Genomic DNA, 18,543 nt, shown 5'->3' on the forward strand with positions numbered 1-18,543 from the left:
ATTGTTTTGAAGGAGACAACTTGCCTGCTCTAATTTGCTAATTAACATTTCTTTATATTTTAAAGAGGTTCCAATTGAAATTACTGTTTTAGCCCACCAAAAATACAAGTTGTCTTTTTTTTACAATGCAGTGGTTTAATCTGCATTTGGACGTGTGATATCATCATGGACTGTGATGGTGTTTAACCAGACAAATGTGATTTGGTCATTCACTGATGTAGCTGGCCAACACAAAGTGGGAGTTCCTTATTCCCTGATTGGCTTTTACTCAAACATGATCAATCAGTTCATCTACATTGATGTCTGTGGGTCTTCTGATGATAGCTGGAAAACCCCAGACCATGCCCAACATTCCAGTCAGGCTTTTTGTAAAAACTTGCCAATGTCACAAGACCCAAGAAGCTCAAACAACTGTGTAATAAGAAATTTATTTTGCAGCAGTCACCATGAAGAAAACATTGAAATGTTACTGTACAGGGACCACATGTGCTTCCTTCTAAATGAATCTATGAAATGAACTGAGCTAGTAAAAAGTGTATTAAAAAAAAACAAACAAGACATCTTCTAGGCAGAGATGATGATGATGATTCACTTGACAGTGTTTAGGCCTCACATTACAACACTCAAAAACAGTACCTCTTTGGTTCCTTGAATGCAGTTTTAGAAAAATAACTTTTTTTAAAACTTGACGTCCCGTGTTGGCAGCTTCACAGCTCCTCAGTGCAAATAATAACAGTGGATGGGGAGGGGCTGCAGGAGGGGCCAGAGAAGCGTAATGATGCTGTATTAAAGTAAGCCGCTGAACAACATGGGAACATTCTGCAGAGGATGTCAAGCAAACTAGAGAGCCTGTAAGCATTGTAACGACTCACCATGCCTATGTTTCAAGTATTGCCGTTACTGATAGTTTGTCGCTGGCGTTCAACTTGTCTGCTGTGTGCTCAATATGTTGCATAGTTTGTGTGGCACTTATGTCTTTAACTGGTGAGGCGCCATCTAATGCTCACTGAAGGCATTTCAATCTGCAAGTGCTCTTAGCTCTGTGAGTCTTTTGATTTGAAAATTGGCTGTGAGGTCACAGAGGTCAACTCCCAGCACACAGCCATGCAAATACAGTGGTACTTTGACTTAGGAAAATCACTTTTTCTTCTTGCATGAAAAAAGACTAGGACTGCTTTGCAAAATATTGTAAAACAATCAAACAGAATGTTAAGAAATAATTGGTTGTGTGAATCAGGCCAAATGTCTCACACACACACTGGAGTAGTTCTGTTTGTCTTTCGGGGCATGGCCGTGTGAGTGGCATCACAAGCTCTGTCTCTAGCTCCGGTTGGTTATACAGCCATTTGCGAGGGAGGAAAGCCCATGAATGGCAAAAAAACCCCCTGTATAATCTGACAGTTATTATAAATACAGAATACAGCGAGAGAAATGTTATATGTATTTATATATATATATATATATATATACACACAAATGTACGTATATATTTATATAATTTTTGTTTCTCCATATTCCCATGGATACTGATTTGTAATGTATCACACATGCTGATTTAACATACTCCCACAGCATAGAGTGGCTTTAAATTAACACAATTGATAAATATCACGAATAAATAATAAGAGTGAGGCAATTTAGGCAATATGTTGTGTTTAGGTGTTTAAAACTGTGCACTTTAGACACATCCCCTCAACCCCCTGCCCCCAAAATTATTCGAAACCTGCCACTGCATGCTCATCGTGAGTGTTTTCATTTTGCATTTTTGGGGTACTTGTAAGTCAAGGTATCACTGTGTATTAACAAACATAAATATATGTACAAGCTTATATCCAAGTGCACGTGAGAGTGTACACTTCTCCACACGGTCCACCCGTGTCTGACTGTGTGAGGATACATACGCATCGAGAGGAGCTCAAGCGCAGCCGCACTCCTCCACAATCATGTTGGGAACATCTCGTTTCACAATGTTGTACTCGTCATCAAAGTAAAGCATGGACATGGTGCTCAGCCTGGTCGGGATGCAACAGGAGTTCATGGAGCCCGGGCTCATACCCCGCATGCGGTACTGGTTCACCACTGCCGTGTGGAAGGACGACGCCGAGCTGGGTACTCCTGCCATGTAAGCGGGACACTTCCCTTCACAGTAGTTCCCGAAGTAGCCAGACGGCGCGATGATCCAGTCGTTCCAACCTATTAGTCGGAAGTCGATGTAGAACTGCTGGCGGCAGCACAGACTAGCGCTGCCGTCACATTCCAGTCCTCGCTTCCGGATACGATGCTTGGCATCCACCTGCCGGGCCTGCACAACCAGAAAAGGCCGGTGCGACTCATCGTTGCGGTTGAGAAGGACGGGCGCGACACCCACCACCTCGCATCCATCGCAGCGCACGTCCAGGTTCTGCCGCCGGTCGCCTTGCTCAAATACCAAGCGCACGGCGTGGGTCAGCGTAAAGGTGTGCCACCCGCTCCGTTTCAGCTCCAAGCACTTCTCTACCAGGTTCCACTTGCTGCTCAGGCCCGGTTCCTGGTAGTATACCTTCACCGTCACTTTCCGCCGAGACCGCATCTCAACAGGTGGAGGCAGTAACTTGAAGTAGAGCCAGAGAGTGGCCTGTGTCACATCCAGGTTCTGGTTACCCTCGCTGGAGATCAGAAAGAACAAACTGGACTTGGACGTCACCAGGTCATCTGAAAACAGTGGCACAACAGAGGAGTGATCAAAGGGGAAGTCACAACAACTCAATGACCTCAGCATCCCGTTTCTTGCAGCTGATTTGGTCTTAGACGGATGCTCGCAGTGGTCAGTTAGAATATTAATCATTTTTTAATCCTGGGTGTGAAATGCCAGGCCCCAGGGCCGGATCCGGGCCACCACGTCATTTTAAGTAGCCCACTAAATCAAATTCATGGCATTCTGACAGAAAATCTGTCGAGAAAGTGATTTTAGTTCACGAAAATTAATGAAATAACAAAACTTCATTTAACAAATTTCACTAAAATTTAAATGCTTTAAAAAAAATTAAAACTAATTGAAACTACTTTGTACGTTCTCAAGCAGCAGCCAATTAAAAACAGCCATCAAGTGACGCTGCTCCCAGGAGACGAGTTTGTGTGTGGTTTTGGCTCAAATGGCTTCCTACCTTTTCTTATTTACCTTTAACTCAGCTTGAAACAAAACGCTAGATGAAAAGTGCTCTCCTTTTTTTGGGTATTACATGAAAAAAATACACAGTATATTAAAAAAATAGTCCACCCAGGTTTAAGACTCAACAGGAATTCAAATCACAAATCCACTGGCAAATGAGGCATCATAGATTAAAAATAATATTTAAAAATATTTTAAGCCACCCTGAATGCTAATTAACACTAACAAAATTTCAACCCATCCATCCATCTGTCCATCCATTTTCTAATTGCGTCCCCTCACGAGGGTTGCAAGCGTGCTATAGCTGATCTCAGCTGTCTTCGGGCAGTAGGCGGGGTACACGCTGAATTGCTTGCCAGCCAATCGCAGGGCACACATAGACAACCATCACACTCACACGTAGGGAGAATTTCCAGTGTTCAATCAGCCTGCCACGCATGTTTTTGTAATGTGGGAGGAAACCAAAGTACCTGGAGAAAATCCACGCAGGCACGGGGAGAACATGCAAACTCCACACAGGCCCCAGCCGGAATTGAACCCTGCGCCTCTGCACTCTGAGGTGGACGTGCTAACTCGCAGTTTTAAATTGGTAGAAATTGATACCTGTCAATACATGGAGAAAACCCACGCAGGTACGTGGAGGACTTGCAAACTCTACACAGGAAGGCTGGGGGCCTGGGACGAACCCTGCACCGACGAGCTAACCAGTCGACTATCGTGCCGGTATTAATTGGATAATGCAGTAGTGTTATCATTCATTATTTGCTTGCCATGACTTGATTTTAAATTGTTTTTTAAAAATATACAAAGTATGACAACAATCTAAAGCCAATTGTATGTATATGTCATATATGATGACGTCAGTAGACATGGTTTTCAAAAAGGCCCCTGCGGAGTACCACAACTACTATCTGGCCAAAGACCAAAATAAAGGAACAATCTCAACAGATGTGGACCCAGACCAGAATGAACACATGTACGGTACAGGTACGGTATACATGCTGATTGAGAGTTGTCAGTTGAAGAAGATTAGAGCAATTGTTCAAGAGTGAACTTTGTGAACTCTAAGTAGAGCCGATTGAGACTGACACTGAGAACCGGAGATAAACTTAAAGCTTCACACTTGGATCTACATTTACATGCAAACACACATGCACACAGATGCAAGTGCCTGTTCATGCCCCGTTCAGATGATGTGGCGATCAGACGGTTCTCAAGATGCACTTACATACACTGGCCGTGAGTTACTACTTCAGTCAGTTCTGACTCAACTGTTGTAGTCAGCTGGAAGCCACTCAAGGCGCTAATGCAGCCAGTTGCCTGCAACCATTGTTGACAGAAACATCTGAAACTAAAGACTGTCAAAGCTGACGTCGCGGCTCACGTTTCTGTTTCGGGAATGTGGAGATTTAGGTGGATCCAACTTTTTCTGCAGCACGTGAACACAATACAAGGTGCTGCCCGCAAGGGGCGTGGAAAAAAAAATTCATGTTCAATGTTTTTTTTCTGTGAGGGACATGCATACTCAAAAAAAAAGTTAGGGTGAACTCAAGCTTTCAAGGCAACAAACTTGGATAACATTTTAAGTTGGGCAATTCAACTAAATATTTCAAGTTTTGTTGTTGTGAAAATTGGCTTCCCCGCATTTCATATGAAAGAAATAAGAGTTTACAGAACTGTTGTCCCTTGTATTTTTCCCTCAAATTAAAGACATAAGTAAAAACAACTCAGTATTTTTTTTGCTAGCTTTGTTGTGCAAACTAACATAGCCTTAAATCTCAAGTCATTTATACTTTAAAGTTGTCTCAACTTAAATGACTGTTTTAGCCCCCAAAAAAATACAAAATGTGTTTGATACCGTCCAGAAACTATTTTCCTCATCACTTCATGAGAATGATGAGACAAATGAAGCTTTTGTTACATCCATCCAGTATCTGAACATCTTATCCTTCACGAGGGTTGAAGCGAACCTGAGCCTATCCCAGCTGTCTTCAGTCAGTAGGCGGGGTATACCCGCAGCTGGTTGCAAGCCACTTGCAGTGCACACAGAGACGAACAACCATTCGCGCTCATAATCACACCGAAGGACAATATACAGGTATTGTGCTCAATTAACCTATCATGCATGTTTTGGGACGTGGGAGAAAACCCACGCAACCACAGGGAGAACATCAAACTCCACAGAGGACGGCCGGACACCGAATTTGAAACCTAGACCTCTGTACTGTGAGGTGGATGTGGTAACCCGTCAGCCACCGTACTACCTGCTTTTAAAACTGCCATGTTTAAATGCAGAGTAGACAAGCAGAGTCTTAAATTGTGGTCCGCGTTAACACTATCGTGGTGCATGGTCTCTTTTTAGTACATGAAAAATCACTGCCTATGTTTAATTTAGTTGTATTTAACGTTTTAAAACTGCCATGTTTAAATGCAGAGTAGACAAGCAGAGTCTTAAATTGTGGTCCGCGTTAACACTATCGTGGTGCATGGTCTCTTTTTAGTACATGAAAAATCACTGCCTATGTTTAATTTAGTTGTATTTAACGTTCAGTGGAGTTGACATTTTCAACTCAATAACTGAGTTTGTTTAATTTTTTTGCGGGTGTACATTTTTATGTAAATTTTAACTGCACTATATTTTCATTGAATCATTGAGTTTGTTTTATTTTATTATATCAAAGTGCACTCTTCATTGTCTAACTGCATACACTGGGGGGGGGGAGTGTTTAATGTGACGGTGTACATGTAGGTGAGTGCAAATGATTTACATGTGGTAAACTAATATAACTAGAAAATGTATGTCAGCTTACCATGTTTATCTCTTTTTTGATGAGCACTTACCTACTATCTACTGCGTAGCTTTATTTTAAGTCATGATGTTCGTACTTGGACAACGCACCTTTTTCCGCAAAGCTTATGATCTCCGAGCTCTCCTCCGGGACGTCATTGTTCATCGGGTGTCCGTCCAAGTTGGGGATCTCCACCCTGCCGTCCTCCCGCAGCTTCCCGGCGTGGAGCTTTCGCAGCGCCGTCACCATGGCGGCCTTCGGCACCGGATGGGTGATGTTGGGCCGCTTCCTCATCTGCAGTCTGCTCAGGATGTGTCTCTTGACCGCCTCCAGCAAGTCCGCGTCCAGCCGGCCAGATTCGGTGGCCTGCTCCGGCTGAGCGACGCCGCAAGACGTACAGCTATCCTGGGACGGAGCGTGCGCCTCCCCCTCGGTAGTAGTACTGGGCGCAGCAGTGCAGAGGATGCAGAGGACGCAAGTCGAGAGCACAACCAATCGGAGCAGCCAACACGTCATTTTCTGTTTGAGAATGAATAGAAGAACTTTGTTCCCGCTTTGGTCACACTTCAAGTCACCAAGTCCAAAGTGAAGTCCGGGGAACACTTTGTTACATCACGTCAACACTTTGCCACTCTGACTCTCATACAGCTGCAGAACGTGTCACGTCTCACCAGTCGGGGAAACCTAATCCGAACCCTTCAACGTATTCCACAAAATGTGAATCCATTTGAAAAGTTGCGCCATTTCTTCATAAGTTCCCAAACACGGTTGCTGCACTGAGACCAAGGTAGAGGAGGATGAGGAGGAAAAGGAGGAGAAGTTAGGGGAGGTGGTGTGCCAGCGAATGAGTCCATACTGGCATCTGGGACCCACGGGTACCACACCAGCAAGTCCATTTCGATGCGGGTGGGAGTGGCCAGTGATGGGGTGGGTGGAGTCAAGGAGAAAAACACAATGACTCCTCACGTTTCACTTGAACTTGTTTTATTTTTTGTTTGTTTGTTTGTTACATTTTGTTTGAATCAGAACCCAGTGCAGAAGTTCCCCGCAATTCTGTTTTTACTGCTTGTCATTGGTGTAACAAGTTTACAAGCAAAAGTCATCCAACATGTAATTGTGACGTGCAACTTGAATTTACTTCTTTTGCGCAACCACTTTTGTAGTATCTATCGACAATAAAATGTAAAACACTAAGCTACTTTGCTCAAATGCAAATCAAAATCACGTGCCTCCAGTTTTAGGCCGCATAACATTTGTTAGTTAAAACTCAAAAGTAGTTCAGCTGCTCGCACAACACAAGTGCAATACCGGTAATATAGTTGACACTTCCGAAAATGTCATATTATCTAATGTTTCAAACGAACGTTGAGAGGGTGAACGTGGGGAAGCGAAATTAAATCAAATGGTGTCTGATTGGTCTATCCGAAGTCAACAAAATGTGTTGAAACAGTGCCTTCCTTCTTTGACCCACTAAAACTACAGCGAGAGGAATTAAAGATAAGATAAGATATCCTTTATTTGTCCCACATTGGGGAAATTTACAGCCTCCAGCAGCAAGAATGTAGGTAGAAAGAAGAAAAAAACCAACAAACACCGTTCAATTAAGTGCAATATAAACACAAAATGGATAAATCGTGGTGCAACAGTGCCATCTTTCTTTGAATTAGTGAATTGCAGCGAGAGGAACAAGCGCCTCATGTTAGTTCCTGATTTAGTAAGAATGTATTTCAACCTTATCACCCAACCATTAACCTCTTGGTAGTCCGATCATCATTTCTCATTCAACACAGCATGCAAATCATCGAGTGTCTAGTGCCTTTAAACCAATCAAAGACCAATGTTGATTAATGTTATTTAACTTCTACGTCGATGTGGATTTCTATGCTAGAGTGCGAAAATAGAATTGTCTAAACAGGAAAGGGTGAAGAGAATATTAATTTTAACAAAATACATTTACGGATATATTGTGGCGTCATATCCTGTCAAAGTTTCTGCCGTTTTTCCAAAGACTAAGATAAGGAGATGTATCACTCTGCGCCCCATCCCAAATTTGCAAACTCTTGGAAGTGACGTACGTGGAAACCCACATTTGTGTTAAACGTTTATGCTTCGTCTGTAAAAACCCTAGCAATAAAGTTTGATGGCGTGAAATTTGCGGCATGTTTATCCATTAAGACTCAACTGTCTCCGCCCTTGTGGGGACATTTTGAGCTGTCACGAGTTAGTCCTCCACCCGTCTTCCTTGTTTAGCTGCTTCGGCCACAACACAAGGTGGGGCGCAAAACAGTCTGCTGCTCGTCTAATTTATATCTAACTTTCTATCGCAACGCTGTATGGCGGGTGACTTTGCAAACAAGTGAAACAAGTACTAGGAGGTGAGTTCGCTGACGTTTTCTTGACAATTTCAGTTCGCTGAATACGTCCTAGTTTTGCGGACCAGCCGTAACGTCGTTTAAACTTAAGTTCCCCCTCAGGGAGAGAAAGCGCGATCAGCACCAGCGTTTACGTGAGCGTCACTGGATTAAGCCAATCGTGTGTCTCAGGGACGTGACCAGAACGTCCGAAATGCAGTCAAACTCTGAAATTGGTGAAAGGGCGGGAACCTGGAAGAACTATTTGGAAGCTTGTCGAAACTCGTTGATTGGCTGTCACTTTACTCATAAATTTGTAATTATAGGACTGTACCTGTTTGAGTAAACCCAGCGTTACACTCGTTACACTGTCCCCCGCCCCCTCACTCAAACTGGCTGCTGTAACCACCATCATTAAAAACAAAATCTAAATAAAAACAGACTCAATCCTGACATTATGAGTAACCTCCGACCAAACTCCAACCGCCCCTTTCTGTCCAAAGTCATATAACCTGTCGTCGTATCCCAAATCAAAGACCACATTGACAATAACAAAATACCACCTCGACAATAACCATCTCTTCGAACAATTTCAATCTGGATTCCGCACACAACTCAGAACCAAAACCGACCTCATTAAAATCTCCAATGTCCTGTGACTCCGGCCTACTCTCCACCCTCATCCTCCTTGACCTTACTGCCGCCTTCGACATCATCAACCACTCCTCCTCTCTTGCTTGCAATCCTTCAACGTCACAGACAATGTCCTTACCTGGCTTCACTCATATCTCACAGCCAGGAAACAATTCATCCACATCAACAACTGCTCCTCCTACAGTGCCCCTCTGTCCCAAGGTGTCCCCCAGGGTCCTGTGCCTGGGCAACTTCACTTCATCCTCTACTTTCACCCCCTCTGCTAAATCATTTGTCATCACAGTCTCCACTTCCACTTGCGCTGATGACATCAAAATGTACATCTCCGCTAAATTCATCACCCCAACAACCCACTCCCCCCTCTCTAACTGTCTTTCTGATATTAAATCCTAGATGTAAACAAATGTTCTTATTCACAACTGCACTAAATCTCTCCCGTCAATCATTGGTCCAAACTCCCTCACCCAAACAGCCTCTAACTTTAACCTCACTATTGACAACTTCATCCTGTCCCCCTCCTCTCACTGTCGTAACTTTGGTGTCCTTTTTGATAATAATATCTCTTTCAGCCAACATATCGCTCAAATCACCAAAACGACTTTATTTCACCTCAAAGAACATCTCTCACCTCTGCTCAATTCTTTCACTGTCGCCCAAACCCTCATCCACGGCTTCACTACCTCCCGCCTCGACGACTGCAATGCCATACTGTATGGCACATCTTCCAAACACCTCAATACATCCAGAACGCCGCTGCCCACCTTCTCACACACCCGCTCCCTTGATCACATCACCCCCATCCTGAAAAATCTCCACTGGCTCCCCGCTCCCAGCGCATTCAATTTAAACTTTTCCTACTCACCTTCAGAAGGGCATCCTGGCTTTTGAGCCCTTCAGAATCGGGCCCCCTTCTGCCCTTCTGACCTTCTCCACTCATACAGTCCTTTTCACACAAATTGCTCCTCAAATGCAAACCTCCTCGCCATTCCTATGGCCAAGCACAAAACCTGGGGGACCGAGCCTTCTCTGTCTTTGCCACCACCCTCTGGAACCCTCTACCTCAGGGTTGTCAAAGTCAAATGGACGGAGGGCCAGATAAAAAAATTTGCTGCAAGCTGAGGGCCGGACTGATCGAATGTTCATTGAAAATTTGAAAAATGACCACATATAGTTTATTGAAGCAAAGTTAATTGACTGAAAACCTAACAAATACATTCCAATATGATCAGATAAATAAAGCAACATTTTCTTATGGCTCTGTCAGTAAATAATATTTTCAACTGGCACAAAAAGCACATTTCCTTTGTATAAAAATACCCATAACATAAATGAAAGAAGCCGTTATTATTCAAGGCACCATCAATAGCCCATATTTTCTCTTTCAGAAAAAGTAGGCTATATTTATATGCAAGAAAAACAAATAATAGCAATTTTCGATCATTTACTCGAATAAAATATTTTTAAAACATAATTGGATTTAAATACTATAGAATAAAGTGCAAAAATTTATTAACCAAAAACAACACTTCAAGGAGAAGTAACATACAGTGAAAGCCAATATTATACTTTAATTTTTAAACTTGAAGTGAGTAAAAACTCTTAATTTGTGATTGCGCCGTAACATTCACTTCTTTGAGGCTGAGGCTGATACTCTGTGGTGTCTTATCTTTTCTACATGTTCATCAATATTTGAGGTCAGGCTCTGAGCTGAGCAAATCCTCAAAATTGAGTGAAGGTGTTCAGCAGTAAATCGACTTCTGTGTGATGTTTTGTTCAGCTTCATCAAAGAAAGTAGTTGTTCGCACAGGTATGTGCTGCCAAACTTTCGACAACGTTTGATCAGCCTGGATGCGCAGCTGGGCCACTGTGTCAGGGAGGAAACGGGCAAACTGCGCAGCACCCACTGCCGTATCTTTTTCATACATAGGATGTAAAGCCAAAAATTCCTGTCACGCTCAGGCTGGAGTCCATTCCGCGGACGAAAATTGACAACTGGGCAGCGTCAGAAACTTCAGCGTTCTCATCTACAGCCAAGGAATATGCGATGACATCTTTTACGTTTTTCACTAGCTGCACAAACTCCGTACAGGAAGGCCCAAGCGGGAATTAAACCCTGCACCTCTGCACTGTGAAGCTGATGTGCTATCCAGTCGGCCACCGTGCCGCCTACAAGAAACAGTGTTATGCAAAAAATGTTTTTGGTCTTATAGCTTAGGGTTATACTAAAATAAAGGCAATAAACCATTCATTCCGTGCCAAATCTATTGAAACATTCAATAATTGGACATTGCATTGAAAAGTGAAGAGTTGGTCAAATTAGGTTTACCTGTAAAGGTTGTAGTGCATTGTAGTTTCATTGTAAAATGTAACCTTGACTCCAAAAAATGTGTCTCAGCTGTTCTCTGTACTGGTCTGTGGTGGTTTGTATTGGTCTGTACAGGTGTCACTGTGAGGCGTCATGGCCTCGAGTAAAAACAAGAACCAGACGTCTCTGGCGCTCCACAAGGTGATCATGGTGGGCAGCGGTGGCGTTGGAAAATCCGCCCTCACTCTGCAGTTTATGTACGACGAGGTGAGATCACACCACTCCCATTTCCCAGTAGCTTCTCTTGCATTTGCCCTCTCCCTCCATGGTTTCTGCTCTTGTAGTTTGTGGAAGATTATGAGCCCACCAAGGCCGACAGCTACAGGAAGAAGGTGGTCCTAGACGGGGAGGACGTACAGATCGACATTCTGGACACGGCGGGGCAGGAGGACTACGCCGCAATCAGAGACAACTACTTCCGCAGCGGGGAGGGCTTCCTGCTCGTCTTTTCCATCACAGAATATGAGTCCTTCGTGGCCACAACAGAATTAAGGTGTGATCACCTTTTTCAGCCAAGTACAAATACTTTAATTCGCGCAGCAAAAGATTGACTCAGATGTTTAATTTGACACTTGATGGATTTGTTCCTTTTTCAAGTGTTTCAGCACACATTAGCAGTAATAGAATGTAACCGAATGCAATACTTTTTCTGAAACTTTAGTACAGGGGTCGCCAACCGCCGGTCCGCGGACCGATACCGATCCGCAGGGTATTTGGTAACGGGACGCACAGAAAGAACTTGCCTTAATTCCGTTTTATTCATTTCGGAATACGAAAGATTTTTTATTTTGAAAAATTACCAGATTCTCCGTTACATCCGTCTCTGTCACACTTGACACGCGTCAAACCACGCTTCCGCGTCATGTGACCGATTACGACGACAAAAAAAAAAAAAAAGACTTTCAAAAATTAGTAAAAAAAAAAATTGCCGGAGATCGCAAATGACGGCGGCCTTAAAAGGACGTTTGAGACAACTGGATTAAAGTTATGGCTGAATACTCTGAGATCGTCACAATAGCACAGTTGCTATTTCCGACATGTTACCTGTGTGAGGCGGAGGTTTTCTGCAGCAACGGCGACTAAAACAAAATTCCGAAGTAGACTGGACATAAAACACACACTTGAGGTGTCATTGTTTCCTATTACCCCGAGATGGGACCGTCTGGTTGCAGAAAATCAAACTCGGGGCTGTGGTGAGTCGTCATTTTCATGCACTTTAAATTTGCATTATATCGTATTTTGAATGCATTAAACATTACCATCGCGATCAGAGTGTTGCGGCCAGATTATACGCTCCTTGTGTTTATTGTTATTATATTACGAAAACGCCACCGTTTTCATGCAACTCATAGCATATTATTTTGTTGTATTATTTCCGCCACACATTAAATGCCGGTCCCTGAAAATATTGTCTGACATAAACCGGTCCGTGGGGCAAAAAAGGTTGGGGACCCCTGCTTTAGTAGATTTATCAGGTATCAGGGTTCTTGACTATTTATATACTTCCCTGGCAACTTTTTACTTTTACTCCCTACATTCAAAAACAAATCTAGTTGTACTTAACATACTTTTTACTCCTTCCTGTTTCAAAATAGTCTCATTATATTTTTCAACCTCCTTAGATGACGACTGACCCACGGTTCATTCATTCATTCATTCATCTTCGGAGCCGCTTGATCCTCACGCGGGTCGCGGGGGATGCTGGAGCCTATCCCAGCTGTCTTCGGGCAGTAGGCGGGGGACACCCCGAATCGGTTGCCAGCCAATCGCAGGGCACACAGAAACGAACAACCATTCGCACTCACACTCACACCTAGGGACAATTTAGAGTGTTCAATCAGCCTGCCATGCATATTTTTGGAATGTGGGAGGAACCGGAGCACCCGGAGAAAACCCACGCAGGCCCGGGGAGAACATGCAAACTCCACACAGGGAGGCCGGAGCTGGAATCGAACCCGGTACCTCTGCACTGTGAAGCCGACGTGCTAACCACTGGACTACCGGGCCGCCTTGACCCACGGTTGTGATCATGAAAAAAAAAGAAATAACAGGGACAGAAGTCAAATGGAGACAGATATAGAAAAGCAAGATATTCCCCATTCGTGGCCTTATTTAAGAGATGTGTTTAATGTTGTTGGCTTCAAAATTGAGTGGCGGCAAATGCATTGTGTCGAGTGTCAGCCCAACATCCACCAGTTTCTGGTAAATAAAAGAAATATTTCATTAATCTGAAAACCACACAATTAATGGAACAGAATAATTGCCTAATTCAGGTCCTTACAAGCAATCAGTTGCCAAAACCTGGACTTCATTTTTCAGAAAAAATTGAACAAAAAGTCCAATTGCCTCTATTCAAGGTTGGCAGATTACGATGATTTGGATGCCTGAGAATCAAGACCGACTCACGATTTTTAGCAACCACATTATTGTTTTGTGTGTGTGTGTGTATGTGTGTATACCCTACTATTAATATCGAGATAAGATGTACAGTTTTAATTTACTATTTGCTAATTTAGCTTGGGGCGGCCCGCTAGTCCAGTGGTTAGCACGTCGGCTTCACGGTGCAGAGGTGCTGGGTTCGGTTCCAGCTCCGGCCTCCCTGTGTGGAGTTTGCATGTTCTCCCCGGGCCTGCGTGGGTTTTCTCCGGGTGCTCCGGTTTCCTCCCACATTCCAAAAATATGCATGACAGGCTGATTGAACACTCTAAATTGTCCCTAGGTGTGAGTGTGAGCGTGGATGGTTGTTTGTCTCTGTGTGCCCTGTGATTGGCTGGCAACCAATCCAGGGTGTCCCCCGCCTACTGCCCGGAGACAGCTGGGATAGGCTCCAGCACCCCCCGCGACCCTAGTGAGGATCAAGCGGTACGGAAGATGAATGAATGAATGAATAATTTAGCTTGTTTTTTATATTTAGTTTTGTACTTCAGTCTGTACTCTGGTACATGCGTAGAATCACTAGTTCTACTTTCCCAAGGTGTGTGTGTGTGTGTGTTTGTGTTTTTAAACTTGCAAAGAGTGTAAGCTCATTGTTAGTTTGAGCACAAACAAGCATGTTGAATGGCTGGTTTCCATAGGGAGCAGATTTTGCGTGTGAAGGAAGAGGACACCATTCCCATGCTGCTGGTGGGGAATAAGTCAGACCTGGAGGACCGGCGAAAGGTTCATGTTGAGGAGGTGGTGGAAAAAGTCAACGAGTGGCGTGTTCAGTATGTGGAGACCTCAGCCAAGACGAGAGCCAATGTGGATAAGGTACGCACATAGCACACTGTATTCTGCAGCTGCATATAATTAATTGTGAAGACAATGTTTGACTTGACATCCCCTTTAAGGTGATAAAACACACTTTTGAAATAATACAAAAACATTGAAACACAAAATATTTTCGTAGGGAGCAAGAGCAATGAAAAAGACAACACCCTATTCCCCCCCCCCAAAAAAATGCTTCATTGAATGCGCATGTAATCTTGAGTGATGTCCCCATGAATTGAGATTTATATATATAAATCAGCATGTATTGTATTGTATTGTATATGAGATGATTAACTAAGAGATGAGCCCCTACAACTTCTGTGGCCCCACTTACCTGACACGCATGTTGAACATGCTGTCTGATTATTCTGGGTTTCTTTCAGGTGTTCTTCGACCTAATGCGTGAGGTGCGCATGAAGAAAATGGCTGAGGGCATGGACAAAAATGGGCCAAGCAGAAAGAAGAAGAAAAAACGCTGCTACATTCTTTAGCACGCTAAAGAACATGCTGAGAACACAAATGCTGCAGACGGCCGACAATCACCTAGCCAATTCTTCTTAATCCGTACCACCACTTCAGCCTGAAAGCATGTCACAAGAAGTAGCTGGAGTGGCCTGTTATTCATCAGAACACAGCCTACGCTTGTGGTTCTCGGAAACAGTCCCAAGCATCAACTTACCTGCGTGCGGATCTTCGCTTGCTTCTGTTTTCTTCACCGATTCACGTCACACTTTTTGATTCTGAACAAATTTTACATTCTCCCCACGCTTCAGCATGTACCTTCTAAATGTCAAAAAGGTCACATCTGGCTCAACCTGTGTATTCACTACAGACATAACATGACAAAAACATGAATTGATAATAAAAGGACCTCACTTGTGTTTTGTATTTTGGAACCGTTGCAATGTCCTCATTCAGCCGCGATGCATTATTTTTCCACTAGATACTGTTATAAATCTCAACTCAATCAGAAACGTTAAGTGCAAATATGGTACGCACGTATCTGTCGATACGTCTCGACACATTTTCACCCTTTCTGGTTTGTCTTCTAAAACAATGGTAGTCCCCAACACAGCAAAAGTGACTTTTGGTTTGAAGTAGCTCATCTGCAAGGACCTGGGCTTTGGAACCAAAGGGTTAGGATTCAAATACAAAAATTCAAATAAAAAAAATAAAATGCTAACCAGGTGTTTGAGAGATACCAGCGTGCTTTCTGTCTACTGCTGAGGTATCCTTGATCAAGGAACTTGGTCACCCCTCCCCTGTTTGAAAAAGTGCAGCACTGTTTTCTCTTTCACTCTGGCATTCTGAGTGTGACATTTGGTTCCTTGTCTTTGCTGCACAGCGCAACATATGTTCATAGCATAGGATAAGTTGAGGATAAGTTGAATTCGAGGGACAGTAAGCAGGATCATGATATTTATATTTAGTTGTTTGTCACATGTGTTGACACATTTAATTGGGAAACGGTCTTGCCTGCACTTAGTTTTTGGTATTTTTTCTGCAAAAAAATGGACAAACAATTCGAGACAACAAGGGTGGAGTCAAAACATTAGAAAGTGGCAACACTAACGGCAAAAGAAACCACGGTTTTGGTATAACTGTCAGAGTTTTACAAAAAAGAATGACATTAGCTCTTTACAAACTTCCAGTCCATACACATTAATTTCTTATCAGGATCCTTTTCATCTGCGGTTCTACCTTTTTTACTGATTTGTCTCCCCATTTTGTGGCCCAAAATTCCCTGTTCAGATGAGGTAGCGAGCCTCCACTCACACAGTCACACCTCCACTCTTTCATCTGTTCTTTCTCACTGTCTGGTTCTCCCAGACAATCGTCCCACACACATCACATGCATTCTACACTTGTTCACCCAGCAACACTCGTTCAGAATTGTTTGGTATTTGCCACAAATCGAACCATCCACTTTCCTTATCAAAGTCTCCCTCCATATCTGTTTTAAATCAAAGTGTTCAAACCTCTTTATTCTATTTGTTCTGAATAGTACTCGATACAACAACTCAATCAAAAGTACTTGAACCTTAATTTAGGAGAAGCGCTCAATCCCTTTATCCCTTCAAAAAGACTCGATACAATTCCAACAAAAGTACTCAAACTTCTATCTCACTAAAGTGCTCAAACCCCTATATTCCTTCAAAAGTACTCGATATAATTTGAACAAGAGTACTCGAACCTTAATTTCGCAAAAGCACTTGATCCTCTTTTACAGAAGTACCCGGTCCCGATCGTAGACCAGGGTACTCGACTCTTTAGTCCAAAGGTGTTCGATTCTTTATTTAACTTTTTTTTTCACACAAAAACACCCAATCCTTTTACTTCAAAAATAATCTTAAAATAGTCTCATTTTATTTGAGGTACAATTGCACATTTCACTGTTCATCCAGCCACAAGTTATCTTTTTAGAATATCAATTCAAGTATGGTAATCCTTACCTCAATCTCAGCCAACAGACATAAGATCAATTTAGAGGGTAATTGTCCCCTTTACAATCTTTTGGGCGCCTGATGTTGTGTCTGTTGACCGAAAACTTCAGTCCAAAATCACGTTGGGGTCACCAATTGTGTGAGAAGAGTGACCTTCCCTCTGCGTGTTCGTTGATTTCAGATGATGAGGATGTTGTTTATCCAAATACAGGCTGGGGTCGATGAACAGTACCTTCGAAGTGTTTATTTGCAGAATATTCCGGGCACCCATGGTTTACAGACAATGGCTGCGATCAAGAGTGCGCAGGAGGAAGGGACTTCCAACATATTTATTTCATCAGGAGGGCGGGACGGAGACTATGGTGCGACCTTGAGACTTCAGTGTCTCCAAAACCGATTCTTAGCCTGTATCAACTCGTCTCCACAAAGTCTCCAGTAAGCAGTGTATCAAGGCTAACAGGTGGCTCCAAGGATGCGCCTGGTTGACCGCGGGCATGAGAATGTTACACAGGCTAGACCAGGGGTGCCCATTAGGTAGATCCTGATCTACCGGTAGATCGAAGACAGGTCCCAAGTAGATCCGAGGAGTGTCGAGGAGAAAAAAAACAAACAACCATTTGTGTTTCTTTGACCATGTTAATATATTTTGTGTGTTAATATACACTGCACACTAATCATCAGTCTCATTTTCACAAAAAAAAAACATTTAAAAAATAAAATAAAGCAGGTAAATCTTAAATTTACGCTGGCGCGTGACTACGTCACCGGAAGTTGTTAGCGCTCAGCAGTTTGCAATTGCAGCTTGTGATCAGAGCTGTTGCGCTCTATCTTTTATCGTCATGATTCTCATTCAAAGTTTGCTTTGTGTACAATTCACAGAGGGCACGAGCAAAGAATAGGAATCTTGGAGGGCCCAGGAAAGCACTTTAAAATGGTATGTGTGAGCTACGATAGTTAACAGGCTGCAAAAGTGCGTGGCACGCCTCCGTTTCAGGCTGTTTCTCATCATGGCGTGCGCGCGTGTGTGCGTGTGCGTGTGTGCGCGTGCCGGTAAGGGTAGATCCCGGGATGTTAGTTGATCGAAAAGTAGATCATCGGTCCAAAAAGTTTGGGCACACCTGGGCTAGACTAAATATGGCGGAAGACACACATGATTGCATTATTTTAATCAAATATTGTTAAGAAACACAAAAGGCCACGGCAGAGGTTTCACCAGACTAAATTTGAGCAGAAGTCACCCTTCAGTAATAAATGGCTCAATCATTTATAATAAAGGTAATAAAAATAACGAACAAGTAAACATTTTTTTTATGATGGCGCCCCCTGAGTGGCTGCCTCTCCAGCAGCTCATATCCCTGTTTGAGTTTCTTTTCGTCCTTTTACTTTATTTATTACTTCTTCCCATTTTGTTTTGGGTGGTTTTGTACCCCAAACCCATGGGGGGGAGAGGGGCAGCTTCATTTATGCTCATCTCCTTTATTTGCTTTAATCTTTTTACGTATCCTGTGAACGGAGATCCAGATAGCACACGCAACTCCATTGT

At 43.2% G+C, this 18,543-nt stretch overlaps 2 protein-coding genes across 3 annotated transcripts; one reads left to right on the forward strand and one right to left on the reverse strand.

Annotated features, from left to right (window-relative positions):
- Window positions 1-412: 412 nt before the first annotated feature.
- On the reverse strand, window positions 413-6,916 carry LOC127595741 (inhibin beta B chain-like). Its single transcript, XM_052057485.1, has 2 exons — window positions 6,048-6,916; window positions 413-2,691 (listed from the first exon to the last, which is right to left on the reverse strand). The coding sequence occupies exons 1-2, from the start codon at window positions 6,451-6,453 to the stop codon at window positions 1,916-1,918; spliced, it is 1,182 nt and encodes a 393-aa protein (XP_051913445.1). The 5' UTR covers window positions 6,454-6,916; the 3' UTR covers window positions 413-1,915.
- A 1,210-nt stretch (window positions 6,917-8,126) lies between these two features.
- Window positions 8,127-15,452, forward strand: LOC127595748 (ras-related protein O-RAL-like). Of its 2 annotated transcripts, none has more exons than XM_052057496.1 (5): window positions 8,127-8,208; window positions 11,383-11,514; window positions 11,592-11,800; window positions 14,382-14,556; window positions 14,940-15,452. In XM_052057496.1, the coding sequence occupies exons 2-5, from the start codon at window positions 11,401-11,403 to the stop codon at window positions 15,045-15,047; spliced, it is 606 nt and encodes a 201-aa protein (XP_051913456.1). In that variant the 5' UTR covers window positions 8,127-8,208; window positions 11,383-11,400; the 3' UTR covers window positions 15,048-15,452. The 2 variants fall into 2 exon arrangements, with proteins under 2 accessions (XP_051913456.1, XP_051913455.1); XM_052057495.1 differs by having other exon boundaries at window positions 8,149-8,312.
- The last annotated feature ends 3,091 nt before the right edge of the window (window positions 15,453-18,543 follow it).

Source organism: Hippocampus zosterae, chromosome 2 (assembly GCF_025434085.1).
Source record: "Hippocampus zosterae strain Florida chromosome 2, ASM2543408v3, whole genome shotgun sequence".
NCBI classification, from domain to species: domain Eukaryota; kingdom Metazoa; phylum Chordata; class Actinopteri; order Syngnathiformes; family Syngnathidae; genus Hippocampus; species Hippocampus zosterae.